Here is a 21,090-nt window from a genome sequence, read left to right on the forward strand (position 1 = left end):
ATTACTAGTTACAGGAAAGAAAAAAACACAAGAAAGGAAACATAATCCTAGTAGTTACATGGATCATCACTGAACAGTATCTGGAGTTCAAATGAGAGAAACGCTTAAGACTTTCTCATCTACAGACTTTATTACAAGAAGGTATTTTACCTAATTGTCTTTACTCTTTGCTCTGGATGGAGGTGCCAAGCTACCTGGGAGTCATACCAGTGAGGGACACCATGGACCCCTGGGTCAGGGACGGTGGAGGGAGACCATGGACCACATTTTGAGAATCAACAGTTCATCATTTAGCATTCTGTGCCAGATAGGACACTTCCTCCTTTCTTCTCCTTCCCAGGGAGTCCACACTTAGTCTAATTCTTATCTTTGTATTGTTCATGCTCTAGAAACTTTTATGGACAATAGGTGCACTTACTGAAATTCAAGAATGCATTTTATTTAGGAAATACAGAAATTATTTCAATTTTTTTGAGGTACAACCCAGTATTTCTCTTTAGTTCAAAATTCTTATTAATATTACTAAAATAAAGTTAATGAAAATGCTTGGCTATTTTATTACGAAAGCAGGAAAATAATAAAGTGTACAATGGAGCTGAATAAAAAAATGTTTTAAAAATTAACTTACTCGTATGAAATTCATAAGTGTGTTATAAATGAAGGCTCCTCTGGGAAGAAAAAAGCAGCTCCCAGGACTCAGATCGTGGAAGAAGAATAGTTCTTGTTCCTAGATTAAAACAATAACTGCATCTCAAATCTCATTGCCATTGATCAATATTTACTGTATGCATATGACATTGAAGGAATGAGACTTATACTCAGTTATGACTTCCATCTTCTGACAACTAAAGCCCCTCAATACTTACCTCTAACTAGAATTACTACCACATGTAAAATTACAATTCATATTTATGGTTACTTAGCTCTTCATTCACCTTTTATTCACTCCTAATTTCTGACGTGGCATCTTGGAATGTGGATCTCATGGGGAGAGAACATGGCCAAAGATCAGAAAAGTTCACTCCAGGGGGAAGGCTCCACGTGGCAGTGGCCATCATCATGGCTGTCACTGCTGAATGCCTGCCCCATGCTGCTGCCACCATACAGCATCTGCCCTCCCCATCAGCCCTACAACGCCACCGAGCAAGAGACGAGCACGTGCAGTTCCATAAGTGAGCACATGGCCCACCATATAACATAGCTCATAAGTGGCCAAACTGACACTCAAACCCAGGTCCACACACTCTTAAATCTCATTCTGTCTTTCTGCTCTGTTCCCCCAAAACAAAGTATGTTGTTAAGTACATACAATTTTTTACAACATTATTTTTACATCATGGTATGAGTGACAGAAAGCTGTAATTTTAAAATCTAATAAAAGACACAGGAAGGAAAGCGATGAGGAGACATTTGGAGTATTAACATGAGGTTGCAATAGCAAACTCTGAGTGCCAGCAAAACAGAAGATAGGACAAGGAAAGAAGAGATCCCATTTTCCAAACAATTAAATCATAGGCCAACAAAGAATGTCCTCATCCTGCTAGTGATTAGGACGCAGGTGTACCTTTCCGATTTTCCTGTGATCACGGTTCCTGGCTTCCTCTTGGAACTTTTCCCAGGTTTTCATCATCTTGTTATCAGGAAAGGATATCCCATAGATCCTCTGCAGTGTTTCCATTTCAGGGTTGCCCTCCCAGTATGTTGAGGAATTCTAAGCATCAAACAAAAGTTGGGTAAACATACCAAACATTTGGTTATAAATAAAACCACTCTTAAATCTGTGCACAAGTTTCCACTACGCCATCCACATAGCTTACGATGACTTTTTGTAGCACCAGGAAGACTCTTAAATTGATTCTAATTAAACCTTCCCAGCCCAAATTCATCAGAAAATTATGTAGAGTCTGCCATGGATTCTAGGAATGAATAGTGAGAAGGAAGGGGAAGGTGGGCGGGGCCAATAGTAATTGAACTACAGAGGAGAGGAACAGCATACAGTACAGAGACATGAAGATCCCAGCCAAATGTTCTTGCTCACACTAGGGTGATTCAAGGAAGTCATCGAGTGCAGAACAGTATCTTAAAATATATGAGAAAGAAAGGCACTGTACCATGTATAGTAATGTTAAATAATAAACAATTAAAAGCTACATGTAAGGTCCTAATTTTCAAAAATTACAGTATTTTTAGAAGCTTCTGTAAAAATTGGGGTGCCTGGGTTACTCAGTTGATTTAGCATCCAACTTCGGCTCAGGTCATCTCATGGTTTGTAGGTTTGAGCTCCTCGTTGGGCTCTGTGCTGACAGCTCAGAGCCTGGAGCCTGCTTGGGATTCTGTGTTTCCCTCTCTCTCTTTCCCCACCCCAATTTGTGTGCTTACTCTCTCTCTCTCTCTCTCTCTCTCTCTCTTTCCCTCTCTCTCAAAAATAAATAAACATTAAAAAAAAAAGCTTCTGTAAAAATCAAATAATGAGGTATTTTAAAACACTGTGTACTCAGATTATAAAAGATATGACTGAAAATTCCTCATTATCTGGTTTATCTTAAGTTTGCTGTATTAAAAAAATAAATGCTTACCTTGAAAATTTTTATGGCTTTAATTTTTCCAGTGTGTCTTACATGGGGCCCTTTGCAAAGGTCAATTAGTGGACCACACCTATAATGAAATATTTCAGACATGCCCAGACACAGTTATAGCTTTTTGGACCGTTCATTACAAATCATGTTTTCATATGTTTTAAGTGAAGGATCTTACTTATTCATACATCTTGAGGCAATTTTTAACTTGGGGGGCAATTTAAAATAATTTAATTCTTAATTTAGGATGACGAAAGAGGCAATTTATCTGGTCTCAGATCCCAGTCTTGCCTCCTTTGCTCAAATTCAAAAAGTTACAGAATCTTCTGACAGAAACCACGCAGTCACCCACCACTTTTCAATGTCATGTCCCAAGGCTATTGAAAACCTTCCACTGTCATAAAATCAAAAAGCCATTTCCCTGTTCTACACTGATCTGCAAAGCCAAAATTAACTGCAACTTATATAAAATGTGCTAACTTGATACTTTAAAAATAAACTTCACCAAACCTATAGAATGTACACCAACAAGAGCGAACCATAATGTAAACTCTGGACTCTATGTGATTATGATGGTCAGTGCAGGTCCATCAACTGTCACTAACGAGCCACTCCACGGGGGGCATTGGTAGTGGCAGAGGCTGTGCATGAGTCGGGGAGAGGGTATGTGCGAAATCTCTGTACCTTCTCAATTTTGCTGTGGACTGAAATCTGCCCTGAGAAATAAGGTCTGTTCGATAAATAATAAACAAACAAACAAATAAATAAATAAATAAATAAATAAATAAATAAATTCCAAGGGTCTTTTGTGTATTTGTTTTTAGGTCCTCTGGTGTTATGACAAAAGCCTTAACTGTCTTTTGGTTTACTAAAATGGAACACTGACTTCAGTGCAACTCTCAGGCACAAGTTTAGGTCAGAGATGACACCATTATTAAAACACATAGTGTGGGGTGCCTGGGCGGCTCAGTCGGTGAAGCTTCTGACATCCAACTCTTGGTTTTGGCTCAGGTCATGATCTCACAGTACCTGAGTCCTGGGTTGGGTTCTGTGCTGACAGTGCGGAGCCTGCTGGGATTCTCTCTGTCTCTGTCTCTCTCTCTGTCTCTCTCTCTCTCTGCCTGCCCCTCCCCTCTCAAAATAAATAACATTAAATAAAAAAACCACATGGTGCGGTTGCTGGGGGTTCACTTGCACCTCTAACCAAGAAGGACCCCCAAACCTTAATAAGCACAGACTTTTTTTCAAGCACAGAGACACTTAAAAAATTAAAATACTAATGACACTGGTCAGAGGGAAGGTACTTAACATCAACTAATTTAAGGAAAATTTAGTAAAGAAAGTAAGTTCTTCCTTAACTATTCCAACCAATTTTAAATATTTTTAAAGTTCAATGGTTAAAGAGTTAAAAATTACGATGAATACATAAAGGGACTGGTTTATTCACCAAAGTGGATAAATATGCTTTAAATATGAAAATTCCATTTATTTGAATGGCCAGGCTTTATTGTTCTCTGTCCAAGATGGGAGTGGTAAATCAAAGTTCACAGGTGTGGAAGGAACACCTAATTAGCATGGAAGACTTCAATACGCTCATCTTAAAATAACCCTGTAGAAGAAAATACAATTCATTTTCTAAAAATTAAATTGACAGAGTAAGAAGTGTCAATATTGACCTAAGGAAGGTTCAAAAAATAGCCACAAGAGCTCAAGTATTAGGAGCCTGAATTTTAAAACTTCACATGTCTTTTCTATCTCTTCATGTATTAAACTTCAAAATGCATATAGTAACATTTATTTGAATTATAAGTAATAACCAATAAAACCTTATCAGGTCACTGGAGAACAGCAAAGATGAGGCAAGCATGGTATCCCACTTCAATGTCAAATGGCAACGAGTTCATATTATAATGTAAGAAATGCACTGAGCACATCTTTGCTTAAAGGGGAGATGACTTCTCTTACAGTACAATGAAACTACAGACCTGTAACTATGTGACCATGGAAAGTAAATGCTTTGTGGAGGGTTTTTCTGATACCAGATCTCCTAAGATTGGACCATGAAGGTCATAGCATCAGCCAGACATCCAGAACACACAGAAATGGGGAACAGCAATTACCTACAAGGCAGCTTTAAAACCACACAAATAAAATAGGGGCTCCAGATGTTAAACAAACAGAACTGAGTTGTGGTGATATTGATTTCACTTGCTTCTTCCTATCACTTGATTTGCCTTCGGTTCCTAACACTGTCTTTGTGTTTTACCATGAACATCCTGTTAACGCACGAAAGCTAACACCTTTGGACTCCAGGAAACGGGGAGTATATATAGTAGGAGGCAGGAAATCACTGTATGAGGGGATGGTCACTAACAGCTCCCACTGCCACATTAATAAGAATGTGAGGATGAAACAAAATTCCGTTCCTAAACAGCTCCCCTTGAAATGTAAAGCACTGGGGAAACACAATTTCACCCACATGGGGAAAGATGCTGTTACAGCTAACATCTGGAAAATGAAATTCGGGTTTCAGCAGCAGACTGATAAACACAAATGAAGACATAATAATTTCCTTTTGCTGATAACATTTTGGAGTCTCTAGCTAACATAGTATACCAACTATGCAAATTGACAAATAGACCACCCACCCAAGGACCAACTGCTTCTACTGCTAATGGCTTAAAGTTTACCACTGAGCACCACTTAAAATTTACACACACTTTGAGGTGCCTGGGTGGCTCAGTCAGTTAAGCTCAGGTCATGATCTCATGGTTCCTGAGTTTGAGCCCCGCATCAGTCTCGGTGCTGACAGCTCAGAGCCTGGAGCCTGCTTCAGATTCTGTGTCCCCCTCTCTTTCTACCCCTCCTATGCTTGCACTTTGTCTCTCTCTCTCTCAAAAATAAATAAACATTTTTAAAAATTCAAAATAAATAAATAAATACAGTCTACACACACTTTACCTGTAAACTGTCGTAGTTGGAGTGTTAACCTTCTCATTCAGGATGCGGCATTTAAATTTATTGTACTATAAAGAAAAACATATTTACATATTATGTTATTATGTAAAATGCTTAAGTAGGAAAAATTTTTCTTTTTAGGAAAAAAACTTATTTTTTTTCAACAAACACTAAATGGGTGTCTACTATGTTCTAGTGCTGAGACCCCAGGAATACCAAGAGCTCATAGCTTAGAGCTGTACTGTCCAAAACAGGAGCCACAAGCCCATGTGGCTATTGAGCACTTGCAATGGAACTAGTCTGAAATGAGATGTGTGTAAGTGCAAAACACATTGGATTTCAGAGACGTGCTATGAAAGAATGTACAATAGTTTAGTAACTATTTTTATGTTGGTTACATGATACAGTGATATTTTTGATATAATGGGTTAAATACAATATTATAAAAATTAATTTTGCCATTCTTTTACTTTTAAAATGTGGCCACCAGAAAAAGATTATATCCGTGGCTCAGATTTGTGAATCACATTATATTTTTATTGAACGGCACTGTTCTAGAAGATTCCAATTTTTTTATCTCATTTTTAGAGTGTACTTTTTAAAGTTTTTATTTAAATTCCAGTTAGTTAATATACAGTGTAATACTAATTTCAGGTGTACAATATAGTGCAATTCATGACTTCCATATATCAGGTACTCATCACAAGTGCCCTCCTTAATCCCTGTCACCTATTTAACCCATCCCCACCCCCACCTACCTCTGGTAATCATCAGTTTGTTCTCTACAGTTAAGAGTTTGTTTCTTGGGGCACCTGGGTGGCTCAGTTGGTTGAGCGTCCAACTTTGGTTCAGGTCATGATCTCGCGGTCCATGAGTTCAAGCCCTGTGTTGGGCCCTGTGCTGACAGCTCAGAGCCTGGAGCCTGCTTCAGATTCTGTGTCCCCCCTCTCTCTGCTCCTCCCCCACTCATGCTCTGTCTCTCTCACTCTCAAAAATGAATAAATGTTAAAAAAAATTTTTTTTAAAGAGTTTGTCTCTTGGTTTGTCTTGCTCCTTCTCCCCCCCCCCCCTTTTGCTCCTTTGTTTTGTTTCTTAAATTCTACATATGAGTGAAATCATATGGTATTTGTCTTTCTCTGACTTATTTCTCTTAGCTTAGTACTTTCTAGCTCCATCCACGTCTTCAATGGCAAGATTTCATTGTTTTTTATGGCTGGATAATATTCCATTGTATGTATGTGTATGTATATATATATATATATATATATATATATATATATATATATATACATATATACCACCTTTTCTTTATTCATTCATCAGTCAATGGACACTTGGGCTGTTTCCATAATTTGGCCATGGTAGATAATGTTGCTACAAACATCGGAGTGTAGGTATCCCTTTGAATTAGTATTTTTGTATTCTTTGGGTAAATACCTAGTAATGCGATTGCTGGTTCATACAGTAATTGTATTTTTAATTTTTTGAGGAACCTCCATATTGTCCTTCAGAGAGGCTGCACCAGTTTGCATTCCTACCAACAGTGCAAGAGGGTTCCCCTTTCTCCACCAACACCTATTGTTTCTTGTGCTGTTGATTTTATCCATTCTGACAGGTGAGAGGTGGTATCTCATGGTGGTTTTGACTTGCATTTCCCTGATGATAAATGATGTTGTGCCTCTTTTCATCTGTCTGTTGGCCATCAGTATGTCTTCTTTGGGAAAAATGTCATGTCTTCTGCCCATTTTTTAATTGGATTATTCATTTTTGAGGTGTTGAATTTTATAAGCTCTTCATATATTTTAGATACTAACCCTTTATTGGATATGTCATTTGCAAATATCTTCTCCCATTCCATAGAATGCTTTTTAGTTTTACTGATTGCTTCCTTTGCTGTGCAAAAGCTTTTTATTTTGATAGAATCCCTATAGTTTATTTTTGCCCTTATTTCTCTTGCCTCAGGAGACATCTCTAGAAAGAAGTTGCTACCGCCAATGTCAAAGAAGATATTGCCTGTGTTTTCTAGATTTTTATGGTTTTGGGTCTCACATTTAGGTTAGAAGACTGCAATTTGAACTACATGAAATAAATAAAATTCTGAGGACACAGCTGTATTTCTAATTTACATAAACAAAAACTAAGTTTACAATAAATGATCATATCGTTACATTAAAAACTCAGAAGACACTTTCTTTCCTGCTTTCATCACTATTGCCTTGGAGACAGGTACTTTATATTAAATAACTACTTGAGGAAGGAAGTTGTTGGGAGAAAAAAATAGATATGTATAATTGAACTGTCTCATACTTTTATGTTCAAACAAAATTATTTTTCTTCACAAACTTTGAGGTGTTTTTTTTTTTTTATTGAGTTTAATTCTTTTTTTTTTTTTTTTAAGAGGGAGTGTATCTGAATTTTAATGCTTTACTTTCCATGTTCTGTAGTTTCTACCACTGACCTAAGGAACAAAACTGCTTGAACAGCTTGTTTCTCTACCAAAGCAGATGGCAGTTTGACCTCTCAGAGAATATGCAAACCAGAAGAAATGTCACATTTTTCTTCCCTGGGCCTTTTGAGAAACAAGACCAAAATTTTAAGTTATTCAAGGTTCTTATTGAGCAGTGGTGCTTTACTGTCTAGAGAAGCAAATGAGCCCTGCCCCCCCCCCCCCCCCCCCCGGAATGGCACTGCACAGGCGTGGACTTGGGGCACACTAAACTAGGAGTCGAGAACCTTGAGCAGCAGTTCAGAGTTTTATCCACCTCAATTTTTCCTGCTTTTTGTCCACTATTATGGCCAATGTGGGCGGGTGGGAAGGGGGCTATTCCTGACAACTTATGCTTTCCAAGATCCTCTTAAAGAGAGTTCTCTAGTTGAGTGGAAACTCTTCTACACAAAGTTGGCCGGTTCTGTGAACCTGGAAACGAATTTCTCTCTGAATGCTTATGTTGCAAGCTCCTCATAGGGAAAGAGCCTTAGAATAACATGAAGTTCTATTTTATCGGCAACTTAGAATGCAAAGTATTTTATTTTTAAACTTCTAAATTTGAAAACAAAACAGCCTAGGTTAAATAATGGTTTTTCCAAAGCTGAATGTGCTCACGTGGAGATCCATTTTTCTGCTTGCAGCACAAAACAACTTCCTACAACTCCTAGGCAGGAACACTACTGATTTTGATGGTCTGTGATTGGATGAATGGATCAATCTCAGTTGGTTATGTCCCCTTTTTTTCCTTGGTAAGGGCTTAAAAAAATTCTAGAACAGATGCATTTTTCTAGTCTTACACAGACACTTTGATTCCAAATGTCTCCTGAGAGGCATATACCATATTCAGGAACCCATCTTCGTCCTTCTCATGTTCATACACTTCAGAAATCGGAGTGGACACACTCACCATGCTGTGTCCATTGACTAATAGGAAGAACTCCTGATTAGCGTTGAGCTGTAAGCGCCTCCTAATGATCTTGATGAGCTCACTCATGTTGACGTGATCAGGTACAAGGAACTTGGTTTTGTCCAGTACAGGAAGTTGCTTCTCACCCTTGTATCGTTCTGTGATCACTGGGATTTTCGTAGGATGCTGCTCTTGGATAAGTTGGACATCTACTCTTTGTTCAAAGGTGCGACGCTGCTTGAAGGTCTTCTCCTACAGCATGGCACGGGAGGCGAGGCGGAGGGTCCGGCTGTTCCAGATGGCAGTGGCAGAGACTCCGACCGTGGCGACAGCAACTTCCCTTGTCTGATTGAGTTTAATTCTTAAGAGGAGATGCAAAAAGGCAACCCACGAAGAGGAGAAAATAATTGCAAATCACATATCCAATAAAGGATTCATATCCAGAGTATGTAAAGAATTCCTACAACTCAACACCAAAAAACAAACAACCCAATTAAAAAATGGGCAAAGGACTGGGATAGACTTTTCTTCCAATCGGATATACAAATGGCCAATAAGTATATGGAAAGATGCTTAATATCACTAGTCATTAGAGAAATGCAAACCAAAAGCACAATGAGATGCCATCTCACACCCATTAGGATGACTATTACCAAGAAAACAGAAAACTGCAAGTGTTGGCAAGGACATGGAGCGGCTGGAATGCTCGTGCACTGCTGATGGGAATGTAAAATGCTAACAGTTGCTGTGGCAAACAGTATGGCAGTTGACAAAACTGAGAATTTCCATATAATCCAGCAATGCAACTTCTGGAGATACACCCAAAAGAATTAGAGGCAGGGACTCGATCAGATATTTGTACACCCACATTCACAGCAACACTTTTCACAATTGTCAAAAGGTGGAAACAACTCAAGTGTCCGTCCACAGATGAATGAATAAACAAAATGCAGTCTATACACACCATGAAGTATTATTCAGCCTTGAGAAGGAAGGAAATTCTGACACCCGCTACAAGATGGACAAACCTTGAGCACATTACACTGGTAAAATAAAGGAGGTCACAAAGGACAAGTATTGTATTATTCCACTTATATGGTTCTTAGAGTTATCAAATTCATAGAGACAGAAAAAGGGGAAGTGGGAACAGGGAATTAGTGTTTACTAGGTGTGGGGTTCCAGTTGGAGAAGATGAAAAAGCTCTGGAGATGGATGGTGGTGATGCTTGCCCAATATGAATGCACCAAATGCTACAGAACTATACACTTAAAAATGATTGACATAATAGGAACTTGGTCAGTTAAGCGTCCGACTCTTGGTTTTGGCTCAGGTCATGATCTCACGGTTCGGGAATTCTAGCCCTGTGTCGGGCTCTGAGCTGACAGCATGGAGTCTGCTTGGGATTCCATCTCTTTCTCTCTCTAAATAAATATATAAACTTAAAAAAAAATGGTCAGCATAAATTTTTTTTTTTTCCCTTTTGGGTATTTTACCACACACACACACACACACACACAAAAAGAGTAGGTGCAACTTTACCAAGCCGAAATCTATCTCTTATTTCAAGCTCACAAAATTAACAATATTGTGTGTTCAAATTACGTGCTTTCTCTGATATGATTTAAAACGTAAATTTAAGTATTTTTTTTTAATGTTTTTATTTATTTTTGAGACAGAGAGAGACAGATCACGAGCGGGGGAGGGGCAGAGAGAGAGGGAGACACAGAATCCGAAGCAGGCTCTAGGCTCTGAGCTGTCAGCACAGAGCCTAACACGGGGCTCAAACTCATGGACTGTGAGATCATGATCTGAGCTGACGTCGGACGCTTAACCAACTGAGCCATCCAGACGCCCCTAAATTTAAGCATTCTTAAATTTACATACGCTTACGTACATTGGTCAAAACAGTATAAAGAAAAAAACAGAAGTATTGTTGAATTTAGTAGTCAGGATATTAACAATACTCAGAATGAATCAGATTTATAAACACATATATGAAAACTATTCCCCTGGTCATTTACCTCCATATATTGGCATTAAAATGTTCAGGAAATGGGGAACCTGGGTGGCTCAGTTGGTTAAGCATCTAACTTCTCCTCAGGTCATGATCTCACAGTTCACGAGTTCGAGCCCCATGTTGGGCTATGTGTTGACAGCTAAGAGCCTGGAGCCTGCTTCAGATTCTCTGTGTCCCTTTCTCTCTGCCCTTCCCCGCTCACACTCTGCCTCTGCTCTCTCTATCTCAAAGGTAAATAAACATTTAAAAAAATTTTTTTTTAATGTTCTGGAAAAAGTAGGGAAATATCACATTGAGCGACTAGTGACAACCTCACAACAGGTTGCCAACCTGGAACAATGTGGCAAGCAACATCCAATTATTTGTTTAAAAAAAAAAAAGCTGTCTATGTTGATTAATTGTTTTTACTATTCCTGGCAAAAGGTTTTCTTATTCCAAAGAGTTTCCTGAAATTACCTTAAACATTTCGAGGAGCACTTCCTTGCTGACTTCCAGTCTTTCAAAGGGTTGCTTTTCTTTTATGATAGTCTTACATATGTTCTCCAGGGCCGACAGTTCTGTGCTGGACACAGCTCTAAAAAGAAGAGTAAGTGATAGTCAACACAGATTTCTCAGACATCACACATGTATGTTCCTTTTTGTGGACGCTCGTCATTAACTGAGGAATTTGTGCCTTATTGCACCCAGACTTCAGAAAGTCATACATTCATATGCAGGGCCGATAATCTTAATTCTCAAGGAGGAAAACGGAGGCACCAACAGATGAAGTGATTTGCCTACAAATCTTCTCTGCGATGAAGTGTGCAATTTGAAAACCCTGTTAAAATACTCACTGGTTAGAGTGTAAGCTCCTTTGAGGCCTGTTCTTCTGTGCGGTCTACTTTACACATCACACATCTACATTTTTTGTTCAAAAGAGCTATACTAGGGGTGCCTGGGTGGTTCAGTCGGTTAAGCATCTGATTCCTGGTTTCGGCTCAGGTCATGATCTCATGGTTTGTGGGTTCAAGCCCCATGTCGGGTCTGCACTGATAGTGTGGAGCCTGCTTGGGGTTCTCTCTCTCTCTTCCTCTCTGTCTGCCCCTCCCTGCTTGCTTGCTCTCTCAAAATAAATAAATAAACTTAAAAAAAAAAAAAGGCTGTGGTAAGTGCTCACACATCCCGGCCCTCGCTGACTGTTGAATCTAGGTTGGGAGAAAGATCTGTGAGCGTGAACTGCCGAGTCCAGTCTGGCACTCACAGGGAATGGCCCACTGTGAGCCATCAGCTGACCTCTTTCAGCCACTCCCTGGTTTGCCCTCATTCCCCTCCATGCACACGGCCTTCCTTACCTTTCCTCAAACAAGCCAGGCGTAGGCCCACACCAGGGAGGTCCCAGAGGCCTAGAACGTTTCCCCCAAATGTCCCAAAATACACCCCCACACACAACTGCCTCAGAACTTGCTCCCTCCATCCTGGTCCCCACTTCAACATCACTTCCCCCGTTCATGACCACTGTCATGGCACACACCTCCCCACAGCTGGTTTATTTTCCTTCACACCACTCATCACCACCTGACAGCAGAGGGCTGTTTGCTTTTGTCTAAGCTAGCTAGACTGTTAGCTCCATGGGGACAGACTGATCTGCTCACTTATGAATCACCAGCACCAAGCACAGAGCACATAAGAAGCAGTCAAAAACTCTTGTTGAATGACTCTCTGGGTAGTGGTAACAGGAGATAAAGCTGGACAAGCCTGTACGTAGGAGCTACAGAGGCGGATGCTCAGTTAGGGAGACCATTTAAGCAGTCGGGGTGGGGGGAAGGGACAGGTAAGGACAGAATGCACCATAGTCATCCAGCAAGAGATGCTATGGGTCTAAACTGAGGCGGAAGTAACAGAGGAGGAAGGGAGGAAGGGAGGACAGGAGAACTATTGAGGAGATAGAACAGGAAGACCCGGATGGAATGACTGGATAGTGTGGGGTGACAGTGAGGAACAGGAATTGGAAGGACCCTCAGGTTTCAGTTTTAGCAGCTGGTCCTTAAGGACTATGGGGAGTACAGGGAAGGAGGTGGGCTGGGGCTGGGCACAGAACTCTCGAATGTGAGGCCTCTGTGCACCACTCTGCCTGGTATTTATCTGTGTGAGATGTCTGGCTGAGGCAGATAGCGCCCTCGGTTATCATGGAGCAGAACTGCACCCACTGCTCTCTAAGGATTAAATCTGATTCTGGTCTTAATTTACTACTATGATGTAGCAAGTCCCAGATTAGATAGATACTGTATCACTTCCTTCTGAGGAAAAGAAAGTTGGAGATGTTGCTCTGGAATCTTAATTCATAAAAAATTAATTTCCAAACACAGCCTATCTACAGCCATGTTATATAACACACACATTCAGTAAAATAATACGTAAGCATCATAAAACAACGGACTGTAAACACATGCCTCCGGAAGTGAATATTCAGTGGTATTACCTGTCTTCAATGAACATGTCATAATAAAATCCATTTTCAATGGGTGGACCATAGCACAAGTGGCCCCCATAGTAAAGCTCCATGGCTTCCCCAAGAATATGAGCACTGGAGTGCCAGTACACCTGCAGGGCATGAAACACAGAGGGCAGAGGCAATCAAAATCATGTCATGGAGACTTATTAGTCCGGTAACATAAGTAAGCAAGTACATACACTTTAAGGGTATAAACATCAAGACACAGAGTAACACTGGGGTGCCTGGGTGGCTCAGTTGGTTACGTGTCCAACCTCAGCTCAAGTCATGATCTTATAGTTCGTGAGTTTGAGTCCCGCATCGGGCTCTGTGCTGATAGCTCAGAGCCTGGAGCCTGCTTTAGATTCTGTGTCTCCCTCTCTCTCTGCCCCTCTCCTGCTCGTTCTCTCTCTCTCTCTCTCTCTCTCTCTCTCTCTCTCAAAAATAAACATTACAAAGAAAAAGACATCAATTTGAAAAGAAAATCTTCAATGCCCACTGAGAAGAGAACATTTTCTGAGTGCTTTGCAATTATACCAGAGCCATATGCTTGGTTCTAGCGTGAAACTGCTGCTCTGAGCTGCTCCTACACCATTTCCTTCTGCGCATCTTAACTTGCAGAGAAGATGTGACAGCCTCAACCATGGCTTGGACTGCTGAGGGGGAAGCAGCAGCATGCAAGCCCAGAGTGGAGGGAAGCCAGGCATGACAGACACTGATTTCCTTTCTTTTCCTCCAGAGGCAGCAGCTAAGCTGAACGCAGAGGGCCGAAGTAGTTTTCTGTCTCCACAGCAGTCTCCACATTCTTTTGACAGAATGACTTTTTGGGGGGAGAAAAGTATAGCCTGGGAATGCCTGCTGGTTGCCTGAAACTCCTGGGCAGGAGGATACACATGAGTTAATTCATAGTCCAAGGGCTGGTCATCACATCTACAAGTTCAGAAAGTTTGGTTTTGAATTCCTAAGGAATCAAAGGTTTATGGATAAACTAAAACTAACTAAAGTCACTAGATACATAGAGGTACCAGAAAAGCAAGACAATGGAGTCCCCTGGCAGCCCTTTCTTTCCCTTATTAAATAAAAAAACCTTACAATTAGAAAGCTGTTTGACAAATAAGTCAAAGCACAGGGAGTCCTCTGAGCAGGCTATGTGCAATCCCAACCCATAGCATTAAGCAGGGATATGATCCACAAACTGCCCCAGAGCCTCCGTCCTTGGCACAGACCTTTGCTTTGGATGGCGCCAGGAGGGTAGGCTAACTGTCAACAGGAACCCAAGTGTCTTCTTTGGCGCACTGTCCGCACCTAGATGTTTGTTGAGCCAAACACTGTGTTGGGTGCGGAGGATACAACAGTGAAAGAAACGAGTCACTGGCCTCATGCAGTTTACCGCACATTGTGAGGGAGACAGGCAGAAACAAACCAGTAAGTGCGTAATCACGAGAGAAGAAGAGGATGTAAAAGGAGATGAACAGAGCACTGTAATGATAAATAACAGAGAAGGCTCTGCATTCACAGGGAGTCAGGAAGGCCTGTGTGGCTAACACGTAAGGGATAAAGTAACTTGAGAAAAGTTGCAGAGGTAAGAAAGGGCCAGTAACCCTGCGGGCCTTCTGGGGGAATCTGGGTTTTATTCCAAATGCAATGAGATGCACTGAAGAGTTTTAGGCAGAAAAGAAATTATTCAATTTACATTTTAAAACATCATTTGGTAGCAGGAATGGATTTCAGGGGAATGAAACAGCAGGTGGACATTTTCTTGGGCAGTACTATAATAACACCATTGTTGAATCTCGGTAATGGCAGCAGAAGTGGACAGATTCCAGATATGTTAGGACAGTAATGGCTTACCAATTAGAGACTTGGAGTTGAGGGAACAGGTAGCAATCACATACAATCTCCAAGATTCTAGGTTGAGTAACTGGGTATGTGGTGGAGTTGTGCCCTGAGATGGGCAGACAGGGAAGGAGTAAGTTCTGGGGCTAGAATCAAGAGTTGTCACCGTGGACATACTACAAATTCCTGTATGATATCTGGATGGAGATATTACATGGGTGGTAATGTACACAAGACTGAGGCCTGTCTAGCCACAGACAGAAGAACTGACAGCGGACAGTTAGCAGACAGGACAGCTTAGAACAGGAGCATAAAGACAGAGGGTACTATGACTGAGCACTGAGGAATTCTTCACTCTGGAGAAAGATGAAGAAAACGCCAGCAAAGAAGACTGAGAAAGATCCAATGGTGGGAATAAAGCCAGAAAAACACTGGTGCCGTAAAGAATCTTAAAAGAAGAGTGTGGTTAACTGTCATGACTGCTGAGATAATACACAGGATGCAGGGGGCAGCAGCCACTGAAATTGGGGGTGAACCTGACTCACGCCATGATGTAGTGGAAGAGACCACTGAATGGACTACAAGCACAGAGCTAGCGGCTTCAGTTTCTACATGAATCTGCTTGTTTTGTTCACCTCTAAATAAAGTGCCCTACATTTGCTTAGGTCTGAGATCACCGCGGCACATCACTGATTTCCCCCGGGGTTTCACCAAAGCTTTAAAGTAGAATATATATCTATGTATATTCTTTTACCAGATGTTAGGCTTACAAAAGGAAATATCATGAGATATATTTTAAACCTGCAAGCTGTGTCACTTTATAAAATTCCCCTTGTTTCTGTTGTGCATGTTTGTCAGCTTTATGTGGATATTCTTCCTGTCATTTTCTACATGAATTTATCTAGAAGGTGGAGAGTATTTCTTCTGTATGTTACATTATGCACTAAAATAGTCTTATAAATAAAATCACCTTTTAAAATAGAAAGGTGTCTTGAATGTTTCCATAGAGCAAAAAAAACCTTTAAAAAATCATTATCACTTTTTAAGTTTATTTATTTAAAGAGAGATTGTGTATGTGTGTGGGGGGGTGAGGGGTGTGCATATGAGCAGGAGAAGGGCAGAAAGAGAGGGAGTGAGAATCCCAAGCAGACTCTGTGCTCTCAATGTGGAGCCCACCGTGGGGCTTGATCTCACGAACACTGAGATCATGACCTGAGCCGAAATCAAGAGTTGGACCCTTAACTGACTAAGTCACCCACCCAGGCACTCCAATTTATCATTGTTTTAGATCTGAGTTTTCAAAATTTGTTTTCCTATAGGGTTTCTTTTTCATGGATATGTATTAAATATTATAAATTAATTTATGTTCAATATCTTAGTATATTCACAGTAACAGGAAAATAAATTCCAGGAACAACAACTACAAAAAATATTTGTTACTAAGTTAAATGAAAAGAAGCATCAAGAGCTTAGAAATGTTACTTAACTATTTTGATACTGGTTGCTTCATCTGTAAAATGGGGATTAAAACAGTACCTGTGTGCTAGGGTAACTTGGGACTCAAGGAGATAATACATATGCGCATAATGGGCCAGGCCAGTGCTTGGCTCTGGTAAATGTTTATTACTATTATCATTTTCATCAACAACCACAGATATTTATGAAAGCCCTATAATCTGATGTCAGATACCATGTTACGAGCATGGCAAGCAAACACTGGTTAGGCACTCTAGAAAGATTTCCCATGATAAAGAATGTTTTTTTCATGATGTTACTGAATGCCAGGAGGAAAGGACTCCAAAGATACCAACACCTCCATGGAACATTAAATTTGGTAGTTCTCCCATTCCCCGAACACCCCAATGCCTGACACATTGAAAAAGTTCAATAGCCAGCTATTAAAAAAGAGTCATAGAAACAACACCTGCAGACAAACCAAGAGCCAGCCAGTGTAGGCAAGCACAAGGCTTTCGGGTAGGATTTGGGCCTTTAGTTGAGGATCAAAACTAACTGCCCCACCAACTATCATGGCTGTTCTTGGTTCCAGCCCCTATCTGACTTTCTCCAGAAACTGACACTATCTGAAAACCTCTCATTGGTTGTTTTCTTGTGTAATACCTCCTCCTACTAGAGGTAAACTCTTTGAAACAGGAGTCTCCATGTTCTGTCCACTGCAGCCCTACAGGGTCTGGCACATGCGTCCAGCACTGTAGATGCTGGTCAGGTGACTAAGGGAATATATACAATTGTAAAGTCTAGGGATGACATCTGGGATGATGCTAGGCAACAGTTGTTAACAACTAGTAAGAAAAACTAAATAATACATATATGTTTTGTGTTTCTCCTAAAAATTGCTCTTTCTGAATCACTTTCAACATGATTTTATTAATACTGTATTATTTGGCTACTTAATTGTTATGCTTTGCATATTTTAAACAGGAAAGTAATTATAGTATGGTTCTTATAAGTTTGGATTAACAAATCAAGAAATCAAGTGTCATGATTAATAGAACCTAAGCTAAGCTTAGGTTAGGTTTTAGGCAGATAATGGACACTGCCTGAAGAGAAATTGCAAAGTTAACAATGTATATCAGAGACCTACATGAAATGTGGTATCTATTTTATAGAATATTACATTAATAAGTATTTAAAGGATATCTAAGGGGTGCCTGGGTGGCTCTTTGGCTCAGGTCATGATCTCGTGGTTCATGAGTTTGAGCCCCACATAGGGCTTTCTGCTCTCAGCACAGAGCCTGCTTTGTCCTCCTCCTCTCTCTCTCTCTCTCTCTCTCACAATAAATAAACTTAAAAAAATAAAAAGATATCTAAGCTTTGATAACTTTTCCCAATTCTCCTGCACATATTATATTATAAAGTAGACCCATTTCTAAGAATCTATTAAAAATTCATGTCAAATGTACATTGATTTTATAATTAAAGCATTATAGCATAAGGACACAACTATCTTCAGAAATGATAAATAAGGGCTACTTTAAAAGCTAATATATATTTGTATGTATTCATTCCACAAAAATTCACTAAATACTTACTAAACACCAATACAGAAATTTTAAGTTCTAGAAGGTTACACAACTCATCATTCTTGACTTCAATGTGTGTCTTTGTACATAATATAGTTCACAATATCCAAAGTTTAGTTTATTCTTTTTAAATACTTACAGCTTGGGCTTCCTCATTATCAAACATAAGCAGCTCTAGAGTGGAATCCCCTTCCAGTGGACGGTCCAAGTCCCATAATTCACCATTGACTTTGGCTACCACTGTGCTTTCAGCCAGTTCCTGACTGGTAAAAGAAGAGTCATGTGAGAGTTAACCTTATCACATGCTGCAATGATTTGTTAAAACAAAAGATTAAAATAATTTTTTAGGGCTTTTTTTTGAGTGAATAGAAAGTACAAATGTAAACTAAAAGAATAGGTTTTTCAAATTTTGTAACATTTATTTTAAATAAAAAAATAGTACACATTCACTGTAAAAAAAAAAAAAAAAGAAGAAGAACTTGGAAAACAGAGAAAAGACAAAGAATAAAACCACCCTGAAATAAATGATCCTAACATTTTGGTACATGTCTTTCTAGTCTTTTTATACATCTACCCCTCCTCCTCCTCCTCCTCTGCTTCCTCCTCCTCCTCTTCCTCCTTCTTCTCTCTCTCTCTCTCTCTCTCTCTCTCTGTTACACACACACACACACACTTACAGTTTTTTTGAAAATTATTGACAAAAATAACACATTAAGAAACCTAGAAAGCACAGAAAAACAAAGAAAAACATATCACCTTCAATCCCACCACCCAGAAATTACTGTTAACATTTTTCTGTATGTCCTTCCATGTTTTTTTAAAATTTTTTTAATGTTTACTTATTTCTGAGACAGAGAGAGACAGAGCATGAGTAGGGGAGGGGCAGAGAGAGAGGGAGACACAGAATCTGAAGCAGGCTCCAGGCTCTGAGCTGTCAGCACAGAGCCCGATGTGGGGCTCGAACTCACAAACCGTGAGATCATGACCTGAGCCGAAGTTGGACGCTCAACTGACTGAGCCACCCAGGTGCCCCTGTTCTTCCACGTTTTTAGGTAAATATATACACCAATATAAAAATCATAATAGTACCATTCTGTATATGTTACTTGGTAATGTACTTTTTAAACTTAGTAAGTCACACATTTTCCCGGATGGTAGACAGACTTGAAAATCATGCTGGTTGATAGCTGCAGCAGAATCAAGAATTGATTAATGGATCCTCCATGGCTGAGCACTTTGGTCATTTCTTGGCAGGAATGTTTTGTTTTGTTTTGCTTTGCCAATGACAAATAACACTGCAGCGAACATTCTTGAACACACATCTTAGTTCCCAATTATTTTTTCCCAGGAAAAATTGGTCAAGTAAAACTGCTGGGTCAAGGGCAATGCACTTTAATGACCTTGCTGGAATATACTGCCAAATTTTCCTTCCAGGAAAGGCACAAGAATACCTTTTCTCTGTGCCCTCACAACGTCAGGTACTACTAAACTGTGTCATCTTTACAATATAATGTTTTAACTTGCCTTTCTGTGAGCAACTTTCTGTCACACAACTTGCCTTTCTGTGAGCAGCAGTACAGTGCTGTGGTTAAGAGCATCTGCTCTCATGTTAGACCAACCTGGACTTGAACACTGGGCAATTTATTCTAAGCTTCAGTTTCTCATCTGTAAAATGGGAATTTATACAACCTTCCTCATACATTTATTCTAAGGATTAAATAAGGTGCACTCTCATAATACAAACTTAATAAATGTTAGATATTGTTATTAAGGAAGTAGAATTTTATTTCATTTTTACTGGCTGTGATGGACTGCTAAGGATTCTTCAAATCCATTCCCTCCTTCTGGTATAGTTTTCCAGGTTCCCCTGGAAGTTTGGAAGCAATGGGTACCAGCAGAAGTGGCCTGTAGCACTTCCGTATCTCAGCCTTAAGGCAGTGGAGAGCCCTCTTCCACCCTCTCCCCGCCTTCTGCGGACTACAGCACACTGGTGGGGTTCCCTGGACCATGAACACTAGTGCAACGTTGTACATAAAGATGGTCCAGCAACCAAACATAAGGAATTCTGGTCCCCAAACGACTTATGGAGAATTGCTGCCCTGTCAAGCTGGACCCCGCACCTCCAGGTTGCTACCTACCTACCTGAGAGAGACTTTGATCATATTTAAGCCACTGAAGCTGTTGCAGCAGCCTAGCTTCTATCTTAACTAATACAAAAAAGTAAAGGGGCACCTGGGTGGCTCGGTCTGTTAAGCATCCGACTTTGGCTCAGGTCATGATCTCACGGTTCGTGAGTTTGAGCCCCTCATCGGGTTCTCTGCTATCAGCATGGAGCCTGCTCCAGAAACTGTACCCCTCTCTCTCTGTGCCCGTACCCCACTTGTTCTCACTAGAGAGCATAAGACAGAGGTCTCTCTCAAAACAAATAAGCTTAAAAATTTTTAAGTTTAATTAAAAAAAAAAGTAAGAACTTGGAAGTAACAAAAACAAAACACATGGCACTGGCTTAGCAGGTAATCTGATATTTGAAAAATATAAATATTGGTAGATATTGGATAAAATATTTGATACAACCTGCAGGCAAACTCATGTGCTTACAATGCCTGGAGCATATAAAGCAGCAGTTACAAAAAGGCAGAAGGTTGGTAAACACTGGGTAGCTACTGCAGTTTTTGTAAACACCACCAGACCGAGATAGGCTCCAGGGAGGATTGTCCCGTTCACAGGCAGAGATGGAAGGGACAGGCCTCCGCCAAGAGGCTGTGCCTGTGGCCTGTAATTCAAACTGATTAAGAGT

At 40.2% G+C, this 21,090-nt stretch overlaps 1 protein-coding gene and 1 pseudogene across 1 annotated transcript in view; both read right to left on the reverse strand.

Moving 5' to 3' along the window:
• TARS3 (threonyl-tRNA synthetase 3) overlaps nt 1-21,090 on the reverse strand; it is a 62,905-nt gene that overhangs the window by 35,054 nt on the left and 6,761 nt on the right. Inside the window, exons 4-10 of the mRNA XM_058736788.1 lie at nt 18,433-18,556; nt 13,405-13,526; nt 11,403-11,520; nt 5,538-5,602; nt 2,577-2,655; nt 1,565-1,711; nt 629-727 (exon numbers count right to left, since the gene is read on the reverse strand). Of these exons, the coding sequence (XP_058592771.1) occupies nt 629-727; nt 1,565-1,711; nt 2,577-2,655; nt 5,538-5,602; nt 11,403-11,520; nt 13,405-13,526; nt 18,433-18,556 (754 nt within the window). The remainder of the gene's footprint in view (nt 1-628; nt 728-1,564; nt 1,712-2,576; nt 2,656-5,537; nt 5,603-11,402; nt 11,521-13,404; nt 13,527-18,432; nt 18,557-21,090) is intronic.
• Nucleotides 8,544-9,190, reverse strand: LOC131516148 (microtubule-associated proteins 1A/1B light chain 3B-like; annotated as a pseudogene).

Source organism: Neofelis nebulosa, chromosome 7 (genome assembly GCF_028018385.1).
Source record: "Neofelis nebulosa isolate mNeoNeb1 chromosome 7, mNeoNeb1.pri, whole genome shotgun sequence".
In the NCBI taxonomy this organism is placed as follows: Eukaryota; Metazoa; Chordata; class Mammalia; order Carnivora; family Felidae; genus Neofelis; species Neofelis nebulosa.